Source organism: Podarcis cretensis (assembly GCF_951804945.1).
Source record: "Podarcis cretensis genome assembly, chromosome: 12".
Lineage (NCBI taxonomy): Eukaryota > Metazoa > Chordata > Lepidosauria > Squamata > Lacertidae > Podarcis > Podarcis cretensis.
This window is the reverse complement of record NC_137181.1, coordinates 22799765-22824242: the sequence shown is the minus strand read 5'-3', so window position 1 is coordinate 22824242 and position 24478 is coordinate 22799765. Positions and strand designations below refer to the sequence as shown.

General features: G+C 43.2%; 1 protein-coding gene across 3 annotated transcripts in view; it reads left to right on the top strand.

The window, feature by feature from the left end:
* Nucleotides 1-1160: 1160 nt before the first annotated feature.
* KIAA1217 overlaps nucleotides 1161-24478 on the top strand; it is a 369002-nt gene continuing 345684 nt past the window's right edge. Inside the window, exon 1 of one of the 3 annotated variants that reach the window (XM_079947806.1) lies at nucleotides 1161-1261. In XM_079947806.1, the coding sequence (XP_079803932.1) occupies nucleotides 1186-1261 (76 nt within the window). In that variant the 5' untranslated portion in view covers nucleotides 1161-1185. Of the gene's footprint in view, nucleotides 1262-17539; nucleotides 17707-24478 lie in introns of those variants that run through there. The other 2 variants (XM_079947815.1, XM_079947822.1) reach the window with 2 other exon arrangements.

The following is a 24478-nucleotide window of genomic DNA, read 5'->3' as shown; positions in this document are numbered from 1 at the left end:
AAGAATGATAAAAGGCCGTCCTTCAGGCAGTGCATAAACTCAGGAGGAAGCAATGGCAACCAACCTAGATGGCATTAGACAAATTCATGGAGGAGATGGGTTACTAGTCATGAAGGAGGGCAGCAGTGCAGTTGCTGGAAACCACAGGAGCGGGGCGTGCTCTTGTGCTTGAATCCTGCTTGCAAGTTTCCCCCTGGCTGGCCACTGTGAAAACAGGCCTACATGGGCCAATTGGCCTAATCCAAGGAGGCTCTTCTTAAGTTCTTGGGTCTCTCCCAACCTTAGTTGGAGATGAGGAGACTGAACATGCGACCTTCTGCTTGCAAAGCAGATGCTCTTCCATTGCCCGATGGTCCTGAAGCATCTCTAGGAATAAGAACACTGGACTAGATGGATCCCTTCTCCAACATGGTGCCTCCCAGCCCTTGTCGGACTACAACTCGCGACAGCCCCTTGCCAGCATGACCAGGGGCTGATGGGTGTGGTAAGTCCAGCAAGGAGGTCAGGAGGTCAGGGCTCCATCCGGCGGGCTACTCCCTAGCTACGAATGCCCTCCACCATTACCAGCCGGCTGAGCTCCCTTCCTCTGAACTTGGAGCCAGGAGACCCCTTCCTCCCAGAGAGGCCGGCTCCCGGGCCACCAGGCGTGGGGATTGGGCGCCGGCCCGCCTTCCCCCGGGGCCGCTCTCTCGCCCTCGGAAAGGGGTGGGGGGGGGGGTTGGCGCGGGGATGGAGGTGACGCAATGCCTGCAATCCCGAGGAGAGCTGCGCAGCGGCGGCCTGAGCAGAGGGCGCGCTCCGAAGGCGAAAGGGAGGCGCCGCTGGGGCTTCTGGCGCGCGTGCGGCTCCGCCCCTGCCGGCCGGCCGAGCTGAGGCGAGGGGGCTGAGGCGCCTCCTATCAGCAGAGCTCTGCGCCGCTGCTCCAGCCCGCGCGGCTGCTTGCAGGTGAATTGAAAGTCGTTGGCGGGGAGGGAAGGACACAGCCGCCGCCGCCGCCGCCTCCTCTGCTTCCTCCTGCCTCTGCTGCTGCTGCTGCGTCCTGGTGGGGCAGCTGAGGCGCGTGAAACCCGCACCCCCAGCCGAGCCCGGCGGCGTTTCTCCTTCTGCCGCTGCAGGGCAGCTGCTGCTGCGCTGTGCCCGTGCCCAGGAGGCGCCCGCCTCAGGGGAGGCACCGGCCGGCCAGGCATGTCTTCGCCGAGGGGCTCCCCGCTCGCCAGAGACCTCGACGGAGCGGGAAGGACAGGCAGCCTCAAGCGCGCAAGTAAGTCTCCCCGAAAGTTTAGCCTTCGCAGCCGGGGGTGAGGTGGGGTGGGGGAGGCCGTATGGTTTGCTGTGAGATAATCTGCTCTCCTCATAGTTTCTGGGTTAGGATGACTCGGCGGCAGTCTGCACATGCTCAGAGGCGCGCTTCTCTTTATTGCTTCACCTTTCCCGCGCCTTAGAAATAGATCCCTTTCCTCTAGCCTATAAATGGTGCCCCGGTTAGTACCAGCTGCGGAACTGAGCCCGCGTCTCGAAACCTTCCTGCGTGGCTAGGAATGGCTCGAGGCCATTCTCTTGTCTTCACTTGCGCCTATGGATAATGAGAAGCCGTCTTGTGTTTCCATGTCCCCTAAGCTTTGGGGAAGACTGGCTAGAGGGGGCGTGGGGAACATGTCACCCGTGGGTGTGGAAGAGGATTTCTCGGAGCAGGAGGGAGACTCTTCCAAGTCCGGTTAAGGAGACTTTGAGGCTGTAGTCTTCTGTGGACTTAAAAGTGGGAGCACATCCCATGGAACACACTGGGATTTGCTTCCATTTAAACGTGCAGTAGGATGGAGTTGTGTGTGGTTCAGTGGGTGATACCCACACAAATGGAGGTGGGGTGGGGATTAAGGGGACTGGTCACTCTTTTGTGCCACTTTCCTTGATCTCCCCAAACCAGCCATCCCCTTGTGAGAGCATACTTGGTTGTGGGATAACAAGAGACTTTGACATATTAACTGTGTGGTGAGGACTGGGAGACTGTTTCTGTTCTGTTCAAAGACCCTTCTTCATCTTTGAAGAGTTGTTGAGCTTTTTTTTTTTTTTTGCATGGCAAACTTTACTAGCACTTTGGAAGGGCAGAATTCTAAGGGTTGGAGAATGCGGTATGTGTGGGTCCTGCCACCCAGGAGTCAATCGGGTTTCAGATTTGGTTATTGCACCTCTGCATTTCCATTGCTCATCCCTGTTCATCCATGATATGGTTGTGGCCATCTAGTGTGATGCTGATTTTGCTGATATTACCTTGGGATCGTTCACTGTTTCCTTTTTTCTCCCGATCTTTCCTCTTCACCTCTGCACCCATCCATCATCTGCAAGGAGGCTAATTTGGGAGCCAGTGGTGACCTTGGAGCATTCTTCCTAGCCAGTAGACCTATAGAACATGCACCTTCTTTCTGGGCTGCAGTCTTCTGCTCTGGGCAGGGTTCTGGCAACCTTGGACTCTGGATTCTACATGCATTATTTGTATGTGTATGTATGTATAATCTTTCCCTGGGACCAAGTCCTTCGCTTCAATGCTTATTCTGCTGTGTGTTTGGCTCGCGTTACCCTTGAGCAAGGGATTTGGATTAAGTTGCCCAAACTTCTTTCTCCTAGGCAAACTTCACCGCTTGTGCTCTGTAGTTGGTGGCTGGCTCCGACTGCAGCGAGTTAAATGCTGCTGCTGCTTGCCCCGTGGATATATGCTGAGCTCTGCAGAAGGACCTGCTACAGCAGCAGTTTGCATTGGCAGATAATCTTCTGGATTTGTTCCTTGTCTGATGCAGGGGAGCAGTTGCCTGAATGATGGGAATTATAACCTTTGGTTCTAGGCAGCCTTTTGGGAAGGAGAGGTAATTTAGGTACCTTTTGAGATTAACACTGTTTTAATTAACTCGAGCAGGCCAATCGCTGGGCACAGGATTGGTTCAGGCTGTTACCTGAAAATGGGGAAAAGGCATGCTAAGAATAGTGAAATAATACTGTGTCCTTTTAATTGGGTTGCTTTTTTATACTCCAATGACTTCCTGCCTATAATTTGAGACCCCTTTTTAGCCTCTAATAAATAGTAGCTACCCTTGAGAGATTGTTTGCATCTGTACACCACGGTTGGAAGGCTCTGTAATCATAAATACTTTATTGTGCAAAATTACCCTTCTTATTATAAGATGCATGAGGAGTTTGCTGCTGCTGCTGCTGCTGCTGCTGCTGCTGCCACTTCACAGAATGGAGATCAGTGTTTCCTTAGGTAAATTTGGGAGGAGATCCATGTCTGTATGACTATATATACCTTTTATATGTAGTACTTTCTAGCATACTAGGTATTTTGCAATCATTGACTTGTATCCTAGGGGAGGTTAACATAAAAATAAACTCTCAAAAGGAAAGTTTCTCCTCTTCACTACAATACACAAAAATGATAACATTTGCTGAACGCAGTCACTGCTTCAGCCATAAAAGCAGAGATTAAAATCACAGAGGTGATGAGCCTTTCCTTATTTTTTCCAGGCGTCATCAGGTGCTAAAAAGATAACAAATGCAGGGTCAGGCAAACTTCCCCAGGGAGAGAGTTACAAAGCCATAATGCAGACCCTATTTCTGGCTACCACCTACCTAATGTCTTGATGACTGGGGAACATAGAAAAGAGCCTCTGAGGCAGATTGCAAAGCAGGGCTTTTAAAAAAAGGAAAATGTAGAACTGCCCGATGGTATGTGGTTACAATTTGCATGCAAAACACACACTGCTGTGACACACCTGTGTGTTTTCCTAGTCTATGCCTATGTGCATTCTTGCCACCACATTTAGAAACCTACGTAGAGTAGGATAAAATCCTTGGAGCTGGAATTTGACAACACTAATACAGAAGAGTGTAGACACAAATGTTTCATGTAGCTTTGACCCCAAAAGGTCTTTGTTAAGAATGCCGTATTGGATATTATTGGAATCATTGCTCTTAGAATAATAACATTGACAACTTCGCATGGCTTATCAGGAAAGGGGGTCTCCGTGTTCTAGAATTATTTCCTTCAGATTAGAAATATTGGTGAATACTCTGTCAAGCAGTCTTTCTCAGCCTTGGGTCCCTAGATATTGTTGGACAACAACTCCTATGATTCTTTGCTAGCATGGTCAGTGGTCAGGGATGATGGGAGTTGTAGTTCAAGAACATATGGGGACCCAAGCTTGAGAAAGGCTGCTGTAGAGGGTAGCAGTGGAGTCTGTTGAGAGTGTTTTTGGCAGGGGGAGGTGAAATGGGCATGCTTGATCAGGGTCTGGAAGTCTAAGCGAGCTTGTGCTTCTTAATGTACTTTTCAAATTGATCTCATACACTTTTTACATCACCCAACATTGCATTTTAAAATATTCTTATTAAAATGTTCTTATTCAAATGCTCATTTTGTGTATGGCTGCCCATTAAACAAGGATTTGGGCTTGCTTATATGTAAGAAGGTATTTATAGTTTGTATAGGGCTTTACTATATGTGTGAACTGAAACAAAAAAACTGAACTGCTTTCTATTTTCAAAATGCAATAAAACCTTATAATAAAGTAACACAAAACAGTACCTGTACCAGTGCTAGATAATTCCCAGCTTAACATACTCATACTAAAATCAGAATGATCTAACTCTTAACGGATAAAAGCCATAGTAAAAAATTGGATATTTAAACCTATTTACAAACCTCAAGAAAAAGAACCTGTTTTAACTCTGTTGTGAGGCTACAAACAAAAAGGCCCTGTTACCACCCCTTCAGATTGTACCCAGAAATGAACCAAGGTCTTCTTCTAAAAAACTGGCTTGATGCCTTCCATTTTTCCTGCTCCTAGTCAATAATGCGTATGTTGTATTTTGAACTATTTCTGTTCAAAGGCAGCCCCCATTCTTGATAAACTGCAGAACGAAGGAGCATTTCTGCCAAGAGGCGGGTGGCAGACCAAACAGGGAAGTGGGTGGGATTCAGGCTGTGTGGAGTGTGGGCTGAGGGATTGTTATGTTCATGTTGGCTCACCTACTTCATTTATTTATCACCAGCTGTATAATAATGAAGGGCTGTAGCTCAGTGGTAGAGCAGGTTCCCAGGTTCAATTCCTGGCATTTCTAGGCAGGGCTGGGAGGGACTTCCTGTCAGAAATCTGTCAGTTTGCCAATATACAACAGCTGTGTGAAGCCAGGCAGCACAACTGTTACTCCTCTGCTTTTCTTAGGCCTACCAAAATGTCACCAAACAGTGTGCAAGCTTTCAAGTTCTCCAGAATGCTTTATTAGGCTATATGGCTGGGGCCAGCATATTCAGCAGGGGGCCAGTCCACTGTCCCTCAGACCTTGTGGGGGGCCGGACTATATTTTGAAAAAAATAATAATGAACAAATTCCTATGCCCCGCAAATAACCCAGAGATGCATTTTAAAGCACACATTCTACTCATGTAAAAACACCAGGCTGGCCCCACAAATAACCCAGAGATGCATTTTAAATAAAAGGACACATTCTACTCATGTAAAAACACCAGGCAGGCCCCACCAGTAACCCAGATGTGCATTTTAAATAAAAGGACACATTCTACTCATGTAAAAACATGTTGGTTCCTGGGCCGTCCACGGGCTGGATTTAGAAGGCGATTGGGCCGGATCTGGCCCCCGGGCCTTAGTTTGCCTATCGATGCTATATGGCATACTAATTCATGGAGTGGAGAGAGGGAATAAGTTAACTGATGGTGAAGCCGTAGGAACTTTTGACACATTTTTATTGGCCTAGTAAAGATATTGCTCTAAAATGGATTTTTCTTCTTTTTAATGGGCTAGAATGGCTACCCCTACTTCTTGTTCCCCTGTTTCAGCCATCTTCAGCTGAACTCAGTGCTCTATTTCTCTCTGTTGCTAAATTCAGCACTACCCTTGTTATCTCCATAGCAGAACACTCCCCTGAATGACTGTGCCCCAAGCTACCCTACCCGGAATGGAATACAGTGGTGCCCCGCAAGACGAATGCCTCGCAAGACGGAAAACCCGCTAGACGAAAGGGTTTTCCGTTTTGGAGGCGCTTCGCAAAACGAATTTCCCTATGGGCTTGCTTCGCAAGACAAAATGTCTTGCGAGTTTTTCTGACTTTTTTTCCCTTTCCCCCCCTTTTTCTAAGCCGCTAAGCCGCTTATCTGCTTATCCGCTAAGCTGATAAGCCGCTAAAAGCTGCTAAAAGCCGCTAAGCCACTAATAGCGCTAATCCGCTAAGCCGTCAATGGGCTTGCTTCGCAAGACGAAAAAACCGCTAGACGAAGAGAATTGCGGAACGGATTCTTTTCGTCTTGCGAGGCACCACTGTATAAGGAATATTAGCCAACCATCCTGGAGGGTTAGCAGGAAATCAGTTTAACATAGGATAGCCACCCAGCAGCTGTGACAATACAGTTTTCTATCAGCAGAACTTTTTATTCTTTTAATATCCACTTAGTTTCAGGTTTGTTGGGCTTTGCACCTCACTATTCACAGGCAGCAACCATTTTGCAAGTGCCCAGTTGATGTGCGACCACCGACATGTGCATTGTTTTCAGACCTGGAAGGGGGTGGAACAGGCTTACATGTGACCACTGACACACACCATGACCCAAAACGCAACCCCTGCACAAACAGGGAGTTGCCCTGTCTTTGTTTTATACACCCCGCCGCTTCTACTTGTTCTCTGGGCGACTTACAAAAAGTCAAAATGACAATAAGGTAACATTAAAAACTAGAACATTAAAACACCACCATTAAAGGGCAATGTAAGGAAAGGAGTCGGTGGAACTAAAATGAAAAATCCAATGCAAAGTGGCATAAAAGCAATGTAAAGAGATTTAAGAAACCTGAGATAATAAAAGCCTTTGTTTGGCTTTGAAACAACATCAGGGTAGGCACTAGTCAAATCTCCCCATGGAGGACATTCTTCAGTCAGGGTGCCACCACTGAACAGGTCTGTCCTTCTGCAGCTACCTGCCACATTTGAAATGGCAGGGACATTTGATTTAAAAATAATAATACTGTAATGAGTAATTTGGTTTTTAAAAAATGTTGGTGCAGAAGGGTAGTGATCTTAGGTCAGGATCTTGTGAATACATCCAAATGCTCATGTATTCAAATATGCCAGGTCTACCACAACTTTGGAACCACAGCTCCTTGCAGTTCATTGGGTGCTGCTTCCCATAATCTCAACCCTTTTCGGGTGTAGGAAGGGGGAGACCTGACGGCCCTCTCTGATCAAGTGTTTGTGGTCTTCGCTTCAGTGCGTGTTCACTTTTCCTAATTGAAAGTACTTTTCTGTCCCAAAGGCTGCATTTCTGAACAATCCAAAGCTTCCCTCACTCATGTGTTTCTAAACAAGTCTCTATTTCTCTTTCTCGTTTTTATAAAGGAACTAATCTCATTGCATGTAGCCCAAAGGTTTCGCTAAAAGGGTAAACACAGTGTTTATAGAAGTAAGAATGGACAAACTAATAATGTGGTGATGGCTGCTGTGTTAGACAGCTTTTGAATGGGTTGGGGGAGAAAATCGTGAAGGCAGGCCTACTGTCAAAACCGTACATCCTTTGGCAGCTGCTGAAGGCCCCACAGGTGCTTAACCCCTGCTCTGAGTTGCCATGCTTAGCCTGTTTGTCTTTCCCAGACTGCTTTTTGACAGTTTAAATGGTGGGCTGCTTGCAGCCACCTGCTGCAGACTGTACAGTTGCTGCCTAATATTGGCACTGGAAATCCTACCAAGTTGGATTTTGCCTGTGCCTCATCCAGCCTGGCACCAGCCCTGAATGAAAGAGTACATCTCCACTGCTATGATCCACTACAATTCCTATCATCCCTGGCCACTGCCATGCTTGCTTGGACTGATGGGAATTGTAGTCCAGCAACCTCTGGAGGGCCAAAGGTTCCCAAAATGTGACCTAAAACAAAGTCAATTGGTTTTTGGTTGCCCCACCATAGCCACTGCCTTAAAAGTATTTCCAAAAGATTGAATTACTGAATTGACAGGATTCTTTGGAGAACCTGGTGGGGAAAGATTTGATGAGTGTGCCGAGTGACCAATCTGGCAGCTCAATGTCTGTACCCACCCAACTCCCTCAAGCGAGAAGCCCAAGGCAAGAGGTAAGAGGAAGTAAGATTGGAATACGATTGACTATGTTTAATTAAAGAAGTAGATTTATTAAGAACATGCAGGATGCAACACTGCAACCCACCTTGGGACTGACAGTTATGAGAAGCGTGGGATTGATTATTATTTTTTTAAGAAATAAATTTCAATCACTTAAACAATTTGTACAATTTGACTTATAAATTTTTACAGACTACTAGCATGGGTATGTAGATCATGTGCTGCAGTGGATCCCCTTTTTTGATAGCAACCATCATCACCACCCAGGCCAGTGAACATAGTGGTCAGTTTAATGCAAATTGGAGGTTGTATACTGGAAATCGTAACGAACAGATGAAGTTTTCTAGAGGCATGCAACGGCCACAGATCTGATTTGTACCCTAATTTGGTACCATATAAAGCACCCCCCACATTGTTGAGTGTCATATGGGCTGGGAAATTAGTTCAAGTCTTCTCCATTTCTCCCCCATTGACTACCAGGAAGTAAAAGAATGGCTATAACTTCATTTCCTTTTAACAGAAGAAGGTGAAATGTGCAGATATACTAACTCTTCCAAAATGTGTAAAGCCTGCCAAACCCAGATGCAAATATGTCCAGGTGTTTTTGTGCTGGGCAGCCTTAAAAATTTCTTCTTTTAAAAAACACCATATAGCTTTTTAATTTTGGGTCAGAATTGGATGAAATTTGCAACCCTAAGGTTGCCAACCCTCCCAAGTTTCAGAAGGATGACTACAGCATTTTTTCTGCAAAGGCAGCAATTGCAGTCTGAGGATATGTGTGTGTGGGAAAAGGAATAAACGAATCTGTTCCTCGTGTTTTGTGGACAATTGTTCTGCAAATTGCAAGCATGAAAGGGGTGCCCTGGCGAGAAACCTGCTGAATTACAGGCAAATAGGTCCAGGGGCATTTGTGCTAGGAACTTTTTAAAAGTTGATTTGTAGGTGGGAAGAAATAAAAAGGGATTGTTTTCCAGGGAAAACCATTCCCTTTGATTACAAGCTTGGCCCTTTGCCCTCTCCTCATTCTGGGGCTTACTCTCATTTCATCCATCCTCTCTCCTTGGCATTGTATGGCAAGCTTAGAGAGGTTAATTTTTTTATTTATTTCAGTAGATACTTGTCAGCACATTTTTCTTTAAAAAATGTTAGGATTGCTAAAGCATAACAAAGCACTTCAGAAGATCCTGGTTCAACTCTTGCCACTTTGTACTGTTGCCCAAGAGCCCTCCAAGGCACCCTACTTCACCTCAGAATTCATGAGCGCCTGTTATACTCCTCTGCCAGACTCTTCATAGGAACTTCACTGTGAAATGGTCACAGTGGCAACACTCACTGCAGGCTGCTAGGCAGGTGAAACAGAGGTCAATTTGTACCACTGCCCTTTCAGCAAGCAACTTCGGGGTCTGCGTTTAACCAAAGATAAAATTTATTTGCGTTTCCCGTGACTGATTGATGCCTAACTTCCTAATTCTTTGTGACAACATATTAATACATTTTCTTCCTTTAGTTTCAATTTCACCATAGAATGTCTAATATGCAATTCTGTGGTATGGTGCATTTGGTCTCAAAACACCGCCTCCCCCCACCCCCAAACCATATTTGGTAAAGCAAACATGAAGTGAAAGACTTAATCCTGCTCCAAGGTCACCTCTTGACAGTTCATCACTTGTAGTCCGTGGAACAGTTATACTCATCTTGAGCGTGCAATTATATATTTCAATTCTTAGTGTAAAACAGAGATCAAGGCATTCTCCTAACTCCTAAATCTTCTGCTACAACAAAAATGAGGCATTAGGGTAGCTAAGTGCTTCTCAAACTTTCCCCCCCCGGGCCACACTTTCAGAATAAAAATTTGCTCATGCCACACTGAATTTTTTATTGATAAGACATACATTGGCAGAAGGAAGCAACTCCTAGCAGTGTTCGAGTTATAACACAGAACACAACTGCTTTATAATATGATCCTGGAACATCCAGAAAGGATAAAACAATGCAGCTACATAGGAACATGAATCATTCCCCAAATATAATTATAAATGAGTTTCTTGCATATGTACCTTAAGTATATATATAAACTCACTGAGGTGTGTGAGTTTCCTTTTGCTGGGCAATCTCATTTATATCAGGTCTAGTTTGAGAAAAACAAACTCTCATCTTCTCATCAACACAAAGAAGCCTTTCTCTTTTCTGATCTTTCATATTTGTCGGTTGATAATCGCTGTTCACAACAATGTGTCATGGAGAACTGCGGAAGAATAGCCAATGCTATTCTCCAGCACTCTTTTCAGTCAACTATTCTGGATCTCAGCTAGGTTTGTTCTCAGTATAACTTGATGCTCTTGCTCTCTTTTTGAATATCTATCTGTCTATATTCTGCAAATAAAAGTATATTTTGATACTGTAATATACTACACTGAATTGTTCAAATGTTTCTTTGATTTGCCTTGAATATTCCTGTCACGCTTGCCATTCTCTCCTTCCACACCAGTATGGCATGCCACACCCTTTAAGAACTGCTGGAGTAGCTGTATTTTTAAAATTATCTAATTTTTAACTGACTATTTAGAAGAAATTAGCTGTCATATTATCAGAAACAGTCTACTGTGGTATGTCTTAACATTGCAGTGCCTACAAAAGAAAATAGTCTCCTTTTATCTTGGCAGGTGTGTGTACTAAATTGTTCTTCTAATTTGCTTTACTTCTAATTGACTGCCTTTTCTACTGACTGCTTTTGAAATGAGATGGAGTCATTTGAAGATGAAAAAAATTGCACTTGGCTGCTGTGTTTTAGGAGACCTGTCACACACACACACACACACACACACACACAGTGTTACATGGGCATTTTCTCTCTGGTAGGAAGTATTTGTGACTAAAGAGTACATATGCCCTTGCTGTATGTTACTCGGCTGAAAATTCCATATGTATTTCTGTTATTGTTGATGGCGTTTAATTGAAATATTTGTCCTGTTAGGATTGTGGCTGTAACTTCAGGACAAAGTGGCAGGAAAAGATGTCTGCGTCAAATGTGGCATTGTGAGGTGTTAGGAGAAACTGCCAAGGCTGTTTGTGATGATGTCGGGATTTTGTGAACTCCCTCTTGACTGTCAAGTAGCGCGCTTGTCATCTGTTGAGTTGCTAAGGTCACCTCTAGATGCGAGAAGGGACAGTTCAATATCACACAAGATTGTGTGAAGCAGGAGGCGTAGTAATAGTAGGCTCAGGACCCCAGCATGCAAAAGATGTCCACCCAAGTAAAACCATATTCACCATCAGCAAGTCGACAGACTCTCTGAGCCACATTGGAGCTGACAGTGGAATTCAGAACCAATAATTATTTTGTCGTACTTTCGTTTTCTGATTCTGCTCTTGACCTCTGGTCAATCACGCTCTCACCCCATTTCAGACTCCCCATGCCTGCCTACAGGAGTGAAGAACCTCAGGTCTAGGCTGAATGTGGCCCTCTGCACCTTTCTGTCTGGCCCTTGGGAATGTCATCATACCACGCTTCCCCCAGGGAACACCCATTAGTGGTCCTGTTTTATTCCCTCTTCACATGCTTTTATTTTATGAAATGTGCTCTTGAACTGTGGTAGGCTTGAGCTGTGTATTTGTAGGAATCTCATGACTTTCGCATGGTTGCTAGTGTACAAAGAATCACATCCTTGGCTCTGCCCACTGTTGGCTTTGTGGCCCCTGAAAGGTTGCTCAGTAAAGAATGTGGCCCCTTGGGCTGGAATATTCCCCACCCCTGCTCCATTAACCTTCTTCTGGAAGCTATATTTCCAATAAGCAGCCCTCTGGCCCTTCCAGTTTTTCTCTCTTGCTCAGGGCCTATCTTCTGAGCTTCCCTGCCTCTCCTTCCGGCTGTAGCCTTTGCCCAGGAGGGGCTCCCCTGGGGCTTTTGTCTCTTCACAGCATGGTCCCTAAGGATTAAGTGGCTCAGAAGATGAACATAACAAGAAATGGCATCAATCTGGATGTAACAATAGAGGATCAGAGAGAGGGAGAGAGAGAGAGAGAGAGAGAGAGAGAGAGAGAAGTGGATTGATAAATCGAAGGAAGAAGTTATGTACTGTTAAATGAGAAAAGTGGATTTAATTGTTTTGTAGACTTGCAAGATAATTTTTACAGTGTTCTTCCTGCTGAAGAGTTAGTTTATAAGGATGCTGTGGAAATCTGAAGTAGTCTGATCCAGTGCCATGAAACAATGATTTTCTCCAAGTATTCTGTTTTATACAATACTATGAAGGTTTTGGCACATGTTGCAAAGTGTACTAGTTAAAGGGGAGTGTTTTATATTGTAGATGCTCATCCCTAAGAATCTGCAATAGAGGCGCTTTATTTGCTTCACTGTTTGCTGCCAAATGGCTATAGAATGGAGAGAAAGAATGTTGTTGTTTTTTGGTCTATTGACATAAAATACTCTCTGGCTCAGGGAACTGATACTAGAATGCACATCTTCTTAAACATAACCATTTCAAAGAGATGCAGGCAGCATTAGAAAACTGCTTGTTCCTTTACATCGTTCTGATAACACATTGGGACAAAAATTATTAACTTTCATGGATGCATGCATGCATGCTTTAAATTGGCTGTGATGATGGCCCAGAACTACCATGGGTCTAAACCACTGAGCCTCTTGGGCTTGCTGATCAGAAGCTCGGTGGTTCAAATCCCCACAGCGGAGTGAGCTCCCGTTGCTCTGTCCCAGCTCCTGCCAATCTAGCAGTTCGAAATCACGCCAGTGCAAGTAGGTAAATGGGTACTGCTGTGGCGGGAAGATAAACAGTGTTTCCGTGCACTCTGGTTTCCACCACGGTGTCCCATTGCGCCAGTAGCTGTTTAGTCATGCTGACCACATGACCTGGAAAGCTGTCTGTGGACAAACACCAGCTCTGTTGGCCTGGAAGCGAGATGAGTGCCGTAACCCCATAGTCGACTTTGACTGGACTTAACCACCCAGAGGTCCTTTACCTTTACCTTTACCATGGGATATAGAGAGAATTTTGGGAAAAATGTGTTGCAGTCAAGCTGGGGGGTGGGTGGGGAGAGACGAAATGGTGTCTGGAATTATATTGAAGAGGGTGGAAACAGCAGGCAATTTTAATACCACTCTGTATCTGTTGTGCCTGTCTCTTAAATGAGGCTGTGGATCTGTGGATAAGTAATAGAAAAGTACAGCCGAAATAGCAAGGAACTGGAGCACCATCCCATTGATGACTAAACCTTCTCCAACCTGGTGCCTCCCAGAAGTTTTGGACCACAACTCCTATGAGCCCCAGCCAGCATGCCTCTGCTTGCTGGTGCTGAAGGGAATCATAGTCCAAAACATCTGGCTGTAACCATAAAGCAACTGAGGCATGCTCATTTAATCATCCAAAAATAATATTAAGAACAGGGCACAAGAGATTTATAATTATAAATCACCATTATAAAACTATTAAAGGTCTCAACAGATTGGGATGGGAGAAAAATGGTTTCTCTCTGTGTACGTAGAAGTAAGGAGGCAGTCAATGAAAATGGTTTCTGGTAGTTGCAGGACAGATGAAGTCCTTCTGCATAATGATTTATTTGGGGGACATGTTATCAATTGAATGAGTGTGTGTGTGTGTGTGTGTGTGTATGTGTGTAGGGGCTATAACCAGTAACTGAACTGGGGATAAAAGTGGGTTTCTGAACCTGTTTAAAATGGGAGACTTGGATTAACATTTAGTTTCAATGTTTTCATTAATGCCATTCGAGTTGTTGTTGTTTAGTCGTTTAGTCGTGTCCGACTCTTCGTGACCCCATGAACCAGAGCACGCCAGGCACTCCTGTCTTCCACTGCCTCCCACAGTTTGGTCAAACTCATGCTGGTAGCTTCGCGAACACTATCCAACCATCTCGTCCTCTGTCGTCCCCTTCTCCTTGTGCCCTCCATTTTTCCCAGCATCAGGGTCTTTTCCAGGGAGTCTTCTCTTCTCACGAGGTGGCCAAAGTACTGGAGCCTCAGCTTCATGATCTGTCCTTCCAGTGAGCACTCAGGGCTGATTTCCTTAAGAATGGGGAGGTTTGATCTTCTTGCAGTCCATGGGACTCTCAAGGGTCTCCTCCAGCACCATAATTCAAAAGCATCAATTCTTCAGTGATCAGCCTTCTTTATGGTCCAGCTTTCACTTCCATACATCACTACTGGGAAAACCAGTATACTATACGGACCAGTATTACTATACAGACCTTTGTTGGCAAGGTGAGGTCTCTACTTTTTAAGATGCTGTCTAGGTTTGTCATTTGTCATTTGCCATTCGAGAGAGGGTGGCAAATAGATGGACTTTCCCTCTGAGAGGGGAACAGTTTTGCAAGTAGAGGGGAAACAGTGGCAAGCCATTGCAAGTAGAGGGGAAACAGTGGCAAGCCATCCCTGGATTCTTTTACCAAAGTTAAAAGGAGAGTAGTGCTGTGTCTTCAACAGCCCAATTTGACGTAACTTGCCTCTTCTCTCATCTGTCTTAATGACATTAGATCTCTAGGTAGCAGTAATTTACCTCCGTCTAATGGATGGGGGTTTAGAGCCTGAAATGTATCAAAAGCCTTGGGTAATAGTCTAATCCAGATGTTTGTTGAACTACAGCGCCCATCATCCCTGATCATTGGCTATACTGGTTGTGACTAATAAGTTAAATAACATCTGGAGGACACTGTGTTGACAACCCCTATTAATGAGCCTCTTCTCCTTGTACCTAAATAACTCCCCTCTCTCATTCTGACAAAGCTGAAACATGTGTCACTTTTATGCTCCCTTGACATGCTCAAGCAGTTCTCATAAACCTTGGGGCTCCATGGGAAGAAGGAGCATGCTTCTTGTTCAGAGCAAATAACCCACCTTGGGTATCTTTAGTTAATAGCTAGTTTTGGAAATAGTAGAAACTCTGTATTTAAGCAAGTTGAGTGACTACAAATAAAACTCTTTGGAGTTGTACTGTGCAAATGGCAGGGCTGTTGCATAATTTAGGACTAAAATGAAGGATGGTAAGAATGGGTCTTTATTAATACCGGGGCATTTATTAATTGCTTTAGGAAATACTATTATGGTATAGAGCATCTAGATGTAAGAAGCTTCTACGTGCATTGTAAGATGTATCAGAGAGTGAATTCAGTAGCTACTTGAATGGCGTAAAAGCTTTTGACAGCATCCTGCACAAAGTAGAACACTTGCCTGAAGAAACACTTATTATTGGACTGAAATAGAAGGTACAAAAAGCCATAGACCTTTCTTTTTAAAGGCTCATGGATACAACAGCATAAACTACTTTGCAGTTCTTGCATTTATGCTTCTGTTGTGATGCAATCACTCTGACTTTTCCCTTGGTTTGCTTCACTTCACTTGCCAATTAGAGAAAAACTATTTAGGAGGCCTAACTACCAGAAGTTGTGATATAGCTGTCTGGAAGGTAGTGCTTTCAATGTGCAGCATGCATTTGATCTTTCCAGACAAACTGCTTTTTACTTGGCAAATCCTTAGGAGAGAAGAATGCTTTTCAACTTTGTTGTATTATTACCTTTTGAGAAATAGCTATTGCATAGTACAGCAGCAGCTAATCTCAATGAAGGCAATTAAACTGCCCTTGTACTTTATGTGACAGCTTGCTGCACATAAATTTTAACACCTAAACTTTCATTTTCTTCCTTATTGGCACACAATATTTACTAACACAGAACTGAGTTGAAAGTGTGCTTAGTTCTTACACATGAGTCAGTTTGGTGTTGTGGTTAGAATGTCAGACTAGGACCTGGGAAATCAGGGTTCAAATCCTCACTTAGTCAGGAAGCTCACTGGGTGATCTTGGGCCAATCACTGCCTCTCAGCCTAACCTACTTCACTTGGTTAACTTAGATCCATTTGTTTTAATGTGTCTACTTTGACTAGAACTTGGTTGGATACAATCCACTTTCTTGCACAATGTCACATAGAAATTTCTTCTTGCTCTTGTGCTGTAGTTTACTGCCAGAACTTCTTCCACTAGTGCCTCTTGGCACCCAACCAACCATTAGCTGTGATTCCTGCATTGCAGGGTATTGGATAGATTCCTTGCAACGCTGCAGGTCTAGGATTCTATAGCCCTACATCTTTAAAACTGCATTGAAGTTCCCAGCTACGATGATTGATCAAAATGGAGTCAAAAATAGACATTTGTGTGTCACTGAAGAGCATTTGTTTGAATCACTTTTAGGTTTTTAAAAGAAGTTGAGATGAGTAATGTCCTTAAGCAGACAAAATTTAGTAGGATTGTTGTGAATGGGAAAGGTCAAAAGGGAGCTGCGTTGCACTGTAAGTCTCACATTTGCTAATTACCTGGGGATTTCTGGTGACACTTAAAAGTCAGGGTGAGAAAATTAGGGTATGGTGAAGGGCCTGCAATGCTTTCACTGGCCTGCTTCACGTATCATGCTAAAAACCACTTCCCCCTGACCTTGGGTTCCCAGCATTATTGGCCTACAATCCAGGGGGGATGGGATTTGTAGATAAGAACATAAGAAGAGCCCTACTGGATTGGACCAGGGTTTAATCTAGTACACCATCCTCTTCTCAAAGTGACCAACCAGATGCTTATGGGAACACTGCGAGCTGGGCCTAAATGCAGCAGCACACTCTTCACTTGATTCCAACAACTGGTACACAGAGGCATATGGCTTCCAGCAGTGGCAGGAGGACATAGCCGTCATGGCTAGTCGCCATAGATAGCTTTGTCCTTAATGACACTGGACTAGTTCACAAGTCACTGTAAAGCGCAGTTGAGCTTAACAACACATAGAGCTTCTGCACAGGGCTAAAATTTAAGGTGCCTTGCTGCTACCCTGCTTCTCGTGCTACTGCGTTGCTGTGAGCTAAGGCATGGTTTTTGCTTAGCGTTATGTCTGAATCCTGGCTTGTGCTTTGTTTCCCCTAACAAGCTATTTCAATAAGCCAACAACCACCCTTTGGTTACAGCTTGTGGTGTCTTTGGACAGAAATTTCATTTTTTTTACTTAACTAAACTTGTATCGTCTGAATCCGACGATGTGAACTATGGTTGGTTTTAATCAAGTCAACTTCAAACCCTTGGTTATAAATCTGTCTTGCTTAAACAAATCGTAGTTAACATTAACCAGATGTTTGGTCTTGGATGTCATGCTAAACTGTGGTCAGTTGAAAGTGGAACCCTCTGTTTAGGATCACACTGGAGAAGGAGAGGGGTCGTACAAGCCCAAGGTCTATCGTGGCTTCTGAATGTTGTCACTGTTACCCTATGTAAGGGATATTGACCAATAGCACTATTTCAAATACTCTGTACTCAGTTGTGGTATTTTTCACTGAGCAAAGGTAACAGCTATATGGCAATCTATGTATATAGTTCTGTGTTTGTTTTTTTCTACAGAGGCTTAATTTTGCAAATGCATGCTTATTTCTTAACGTCCTCTTGGCGTCCTCTTCCATGGTTGGAGTCTGGCAGATTTCTTTGGAGATGCAGAAAGCAGAGAGATCCCCCCAGAAGTGTGTGTTGAGAGTCACAGGACAGTGTGAGCTGCCAAGGTAAAGAGTGTGAGGCTGCTGTCAGAGGAGGTAAGAGTCATTTTCAAAAATCTGTGGTGCTTAAGCAGGTTCAACTCTAAGGGCCAAAAATCATACTATATTAGAGTTTGGAGCTTACGATGTGCTTGGTATTAATTCACATAGTGTTACTTCACGCCACAAGATGCTACAGACCTGCTGAGGCTAATAACTAAGCCCAGGAGTGAGGTAGAGAAGCTCTGTGCCCAATCTTGCTATTAGTTAGCAAGTTAGGTAAAGTTTCTATAAGTATTCAGTAAGTTACTCATAGTTCTTCTGCTTGGTTTTTACCCTTGACCACCAGGGTCCGTTACAATTTGCTTTGTTTCTGTTTAAACTGAAAATAAATAAAACTTAATAGCTAATGAAAAGTGTATGGTTTTTAAAGGCAATTGTATTAAATCCATGGCAAGCCAATTCCCTGAGCAGCATGACATATCTGACAATAATTCATGTAATAATAGGTGGTCAGTTGCATGCCAATCCTGTTTCCCCCCTGTCTTCTGGGAGTGTCTGGCAAGAGGGCTAAGTTGCATATGAAAGGGAAGGAATATGAAGATAGGTCTCAGTTGAACTTTTATAAAGTTTTTATTTTTATTTTTTTTAATAATATTTATTAAATTTTGTATAACCAATAAAAGACATTCATAATAACATAATATTTTCCATTATCCACATTTCAATCTCAACTTTGGACTTCCTCACATCTCTTGTTCCTGCTTTCTAAACATAAATTTTACCAGCAAATTATTAACTTAATTTAAATCATATAATATAATTTTCCAGTATTTAATGTATTTAAGAGTATTTAACATACTCTTATTGAAGCTTATTCATAAAATATTAATTATCCCAAATTTATCTTTCCATCTTCCAATTACATTTAAATTTATATTCTTAATAACTAGTTTGTTGAAGCCATGTTTTTGCTAATCTTACATCTTTCTTAGCAATCATACAATTTACAATATTTTTGTAGATAGTCCTTGAATTTCTTCCAGTCTTCCTCCACCAGTTCTTCTCCCAGGTCTCGGATTCTGCCCGTCATCTCCGCCAGTTCCATATAGTCTATCAGTTGCATCTGCCATTCTTCCAGTGTGGGTAATTCTTGAGTTTTCCAGCTTTTAGCGATGAGTATCCTTGCTGCTGTTGTAGCGTACATAAAAAAGGTTCGATCCTTCTTTTGCACACTCTGATCAACAATGCCCAAGAGAAAGGCCTCTGGTTTCTTAGGGAAGGTATACTTAAATACCTTTTTCAGTTCATTATACATCATTTCCCAGAAAACCTTCACTCTAGGGCAAGTCCACCAGAGGTGAAAGAATGTTCCTTCAGCCTCTTTACACTTCCAACATTTATTATCAGACACATGGTATATCTTTGCAAGCTTGACTGGGGTCATGTACCACCTGTATATCATTTTCATAATATTTTCTTTCAAGGCATTACATGCCGTAAATCTCAAACCTGTGGTCCATAACTTTTCCCAGTCAGCAAACATAATGTTGTACCCTATGTCCTGTGCCCATTTTATCATGGCTGATTTGACCATTTCATCCTGTGTATTCCATTTTAACAGCAAATTATACATTCTTGAAAGTATCTTAGAGCTGGGTTCTAACAGTTCAGTTTCTAACTTTGATTTTTCCACCTGGAATCCTACCTTTTTATCCAACTTAAACACTTCTTTAATCTGAGCATAATGTAGCCAATCTCGCACTTTATCTTTTATTTTATCCATACTCTGCAACCTCCAGTTATCTCCATCTTTTTCTATTATTTCCCAATATTTCGGCCATCTGGCCTCCATATTGAGTTTTTTCACGGCCTTAGCCTCCATTGGTGATAACCACCTTGGGGTCTTGTTTTCCAATAAGTCTTTATATTTCAACCAGACATTAAATACTGCTTTTCTGACAACATGGTTCTTGAAATTCTTATGTATTTTAGCTTTGTCATACCACAGATATGCATGCCACCCAAACGCATTGTTGAATCCTTCCAAATCTAAAACATCAGTGTTCTCAAGAAGTAGCCAGTCTTTCAACCAGCAGAAAGCTGCTGATTCATAATACAACTTTAAGTCTGGCAGGTCAAATCCCCCTCTTTCTTTAGCATCAGTTAATATCTTAAACTTGATTCTGGGCTTTTTGCCCTGCCAGACAAATCTTGAAATATCTCTCTGCCACCTCCCAAAACACTCCATTTTGTCCACAATCTGCAAAGTTTGAAACAAAAATAACATTTTTGGCAATACATTCATTTTAATTGCAGCAATACGTCCTGTCAAAGAAAGTTTCAGTCTTGACCAAACATCTAAGTCCCTTTTAATTTCAGTCCAACATTTTTCATAATTGTCTTTAAATAAGTTCCTGTTCTTCGCTGTTATATTTACCCCTAGGTATTTCACTTTTTTAACCACATTTAATTCTGTCTCTTTCTGAAACCTTTCTGATTCTGAAGAAGTCAAATTTTTTTTCCAAAACCTTAGTTTTTTGCTTATTAAGTTTAAATCCCGCCACTCGACCAAACTCATAAATCAGTTGTAATACCCTTTTAGTACTGGGCTCTGGCTCCTGTAGAGTCAAAACTAGGTCATCTGCAAATGCTTTCAGTTTGTATTGTTTCGCTCCGACCTGGATACCTTCCACCCACTGGTCTCCTCTAATCATATTCAAGAGCACTTCTAGGACCGATATAAATAACAAAGGGGATATAGGGCAACCTTGTCGTGTTCCTTTTTCAATTCTAAACTCTTCTGTCACCACATTGTTGACTATCAGTTTTGCCTTTTGCTCTGAATAAATTGCCTCTATCCCATTATAAAACCCCCGCCCCACTCCCATTCCTTCCAAATTTTTCTTCATGAACTTCCAGGAGATATTGTCAAAGGCCTTCTCCGCATCTATAAATATCAAAACTGCTTTTGTATTAATATTTGTTTGCAGGAGTTCCAAGATATCAATAATGTTCCTTGTGTTTGCAAACAAATGTCAGGGCGATCTGGCTGCGACATCTGTCACCCCATTGATCGCCAGGGTTGATTCGGCTGATCTGGCTGGCTAGGCGGGTGTCCCCTTCCTCCCTCACCGCTCCATGTGCGTCCCTCCCGAAGCTGCGCGCTCGGTGGAAGAGCACGACCATCCCAGATAGAAGGAGTGTACCGTTCTTCGGTCAAGGGTATACAATAGCTGCGCTCCCCTGCTAGAACCTCCAAACTTTTATAAAGTTTTTATATCGCCCTTCGATTCAGAATTTCTAGGCTGGCTTACAGAAAGAGCAAACATGGATTTATTTATTTTTCACATGATTCAGCTAAGCTTTATTTATAGTAATGCTTAAAACTAGCTCTGTGATATCCTTCAGCTCTTAAGAGAACAGATTATACATCTTAACTGGGCTTTTGTAGCAAGAGAAATTGGCTAAGGTTGGAATCCTAACCTCACTTACCTGGGAGTAAACCCCCATTTGAATACAGTAGGACTGACTTCTGAGTAGACATGGTTAGGATTGCACTGTGAGTGGTGAAAGGAAACTGCTGAGCAATTTTGCACCTTTTGCTGCAATATTGAGAATTCTTCTTTTCGGCAAAGCCCTTGCCAAGAGATGTGGGTGGGGATTGCACTTTGCATCTTACAGGAAAGTGCCTTCTGATTGCCTCTTATAAGTAGCTGCTGCAGTCTGCAGCAACATGAGGAACCCAGAAAATGGGTTCCTTGGCAAATCCTTTGCCAAAAGCAGGGAAGGCGACCTGATTCTTTGGCAAAAACTGATCTGAGCACTGTTTTTTAGCTAACATTTTACTGAATGCTTTCTGAAATGTCACCTTTTGCTGCAAAATACAAACCCCCATACATATTGGTGCTAGTATACATCCTAACAATGGGTTTGGGGCAAATCAACCTCATGGTTATCTCTTTGCCTTTTCCAGTTGCTTTGTCTGTTGTTGCTGCCTTCTAGGTGCCTTTCAGGACAAAACCGCAAGCGTTTTGTCACTTTTAGTTTTATTAGTATTATTATTACAAAAAACACCTGTTCTTCCTGAGATGGAATAATAGAATCATAGACGTGTAAGGGGACCCCTAGTGTCATCTAGTCCAGCCCCCTGCAATGCAGGAATCCCAACTAGACCATACATGGCAGATGGCCATCCAACCTCTGCTTAAAAACCTCCAAGGAAGGAGAGCCCACCAGCTCCGTTCCATTGTCAAAAAGCTCTTTCTGCCAGAAGGTTCTTCCTGATGTTTAGTAGGAAATGTAGAAATGCACCCTAGAGGTAGCATTTGGGATGTTGCTGCTACTTCATAGTTCTTGCACTTTTATGTGCTGGTTTCAGTGGTCACCTAGAAGTTACTTGGAGCACATGTCTATTCAAAAGCAAGGCCCAGAGAGTTCAAATTAGACTTACTCCCAGGTAAGTATGGATGGGACTGAAGCCTTGCCGATAAGGTTGGGTCTACTGTGGGGGAGGGACCTGTGGCCCTCCAGATGTTGCTGAACTACAACATCCCCAGCCAACATGCCCAATGGCCAGGGATTAAGGGAGTTCTGGTCCAGCCACCTCTGAAGGGCCGCAAGTTCCCCACTCCTGCATCCAGTGGAGTTGATTAAGGAATTCCTAATGACTTTTATTGCACTGCCCCAAATCTTCCTCCTATTACACCCCCAAGACACTAGTGTCAGCACTATGCTGTTTTAGCTGCTTTCTAAATAGCAATTTGTACATCACCTTTGGATATGTGTGTGGAAGATGTCAATCAAACCGTTCCCTTTCCCTAGAGCTCAGGCAGAGGAGAATCAGAGTACTGTAGTTCTTAAGAGTGTTAGATTACAGCCAGTGGGGCCCAGACTAAAATCTGCAGCATTAATGAAACTGGTTGACCTTCGCTAGTCCCTATCACTCCATCTACAAAGCAGAACCATGAATGCCACCGGGGGCCCTGTAGAGAGGGAAGCGTTGGATATATATGTGGTTAATGATGATAGCTGGGTGTAACTCCTAACCCAGCCTAACCCACTCCTAGCCCAACTCCTAGCCCATGATACAAACACTCCTTTGTGTGTATTTATCATGACATTCTACTCAAGATGCAAAGTTTGGCTTTTATTAGTAAACATGTAGCTTTCCTGCTTGTGTTTATTGCCCAATGCTGTAGGATCACGCTGTTTTCCACATGCAAAGCAATTTTAAAGGTTACTGGGGTGAGTTCTGCCGCTGTCTATGAGCACAAATAAAGCCTATAAAAACATTGCTGGCAACATTTTTGGACCAAATCTCAATCAATCCATCAATCTCTCCCTGCCCCCTTTGGGTTGGTGGTGGGAAGTTTTTGCGTCAATATTTTATGTGTTTGCCTGATGTACTTAAAAATTCTGAGGGGATATTTGTCAAGGGCATTAAATAAGGTTAAGCTTGATTGAGTGTATATCAGATGTACAAGTGTGATGCTGTAAAATATTAAAGCACAGCTGCATTTTATCTTTTTCTCCCTCATTGGTTTTGATAACTTCTATATTAAGTAGGAATAATCCTGAATGAAATATTTGATGCATATCTCATCAGAATGGAAAAGTAGATCATAAGGTTGTTTTAAAACTTTTGCAGCAACTTAATTTCTATAAACAAGCAGGAAAGATAAAAAAATAATTACTTGATGAAGATGAGTTGTGGGCTTTTTAAACCCTCCTCCTCTTGACTATGATGATGATTATTGAAGGGATACATTGAGGAATGCAAGGGAGGTAGCATTTAAAATACAGTCATACCTCGGGTTGAATGTGCCTCGGGTTGAGCGCTTCCGAGTTGCGCTCTGCGGCAACCCGGAAGTAATGGAGCGCGTTACTTCCGGGTTTCGCCACTCACGCATGCGCAGATGCTCAAAATGACATTACGCACATGCGTGAAAGCGGCAAAATGCGACCCGCGTAGATGCGCCGTCGTGACTTATGTTGCGTTCAGGATGTGAACAGGGCTCCGGAACAGATCCTGTTTGCATCCCGAGGTACCACTGTAATGAAAGGGAATAGCTATTACAGAACCAGTATGCAATGGAGGGGCATGTCTTTAGCTACACCTGCACCATAGATAAATCCATTATGATTGTCAAGGCAAAGACTCATGGGAACTGTAGTTTAAGGGTGTTTGGAATTGTAGCTTTCTGAGGATCTACTCTCAGCATCCTTAACAAGCTAGATTTGACAGAATTCTTTGTGTGTATGTGTGTGTGTAGAGTCATGACTGTTAAGGTGTTATAAGAGTGCCCTAAATGTGTTGTGTGGATGTAACCTTAACCAGGTGCAATCCTGCAGTCTTGCTCCTGATCTCTTAAACATGACTGCATGCAGACATAGCATAATCTGATCTAGTTCCTTCCTAGTTCGTTTAGCTACTCCTGCAATGGGGGGAAAGACGTGGGCTGATAAGTTATTACATGTGAATGCAGTCATTGTAGACCCTGCTCCCAATAGGTAGACCAATGGTGTGACTTGGTAAAAGCCAGCTCATATATGTATTCTTGGAGCTCTTATCTCAAAGAGACATGGAAAATTCTGAGAGCTGTTTTAGACATTGCAAAGGAGCAACAAGAGAGGAGGCTTCAATGGCTGAGAAAATCTGAAGAGACTCTGCGACTCAGAGAATTTCCTCTGCGTTGTATGTTATCTATGTCCGGGTAACTGAGAATTCCTTGGAGGCTGCAAAATATTGCTTTGCCATTTCTCATCTTCTGCATTTTGAGATTAAAGGTCTTCATAAATCCCAGTGTATCCATCTTAAAAGTTGGAT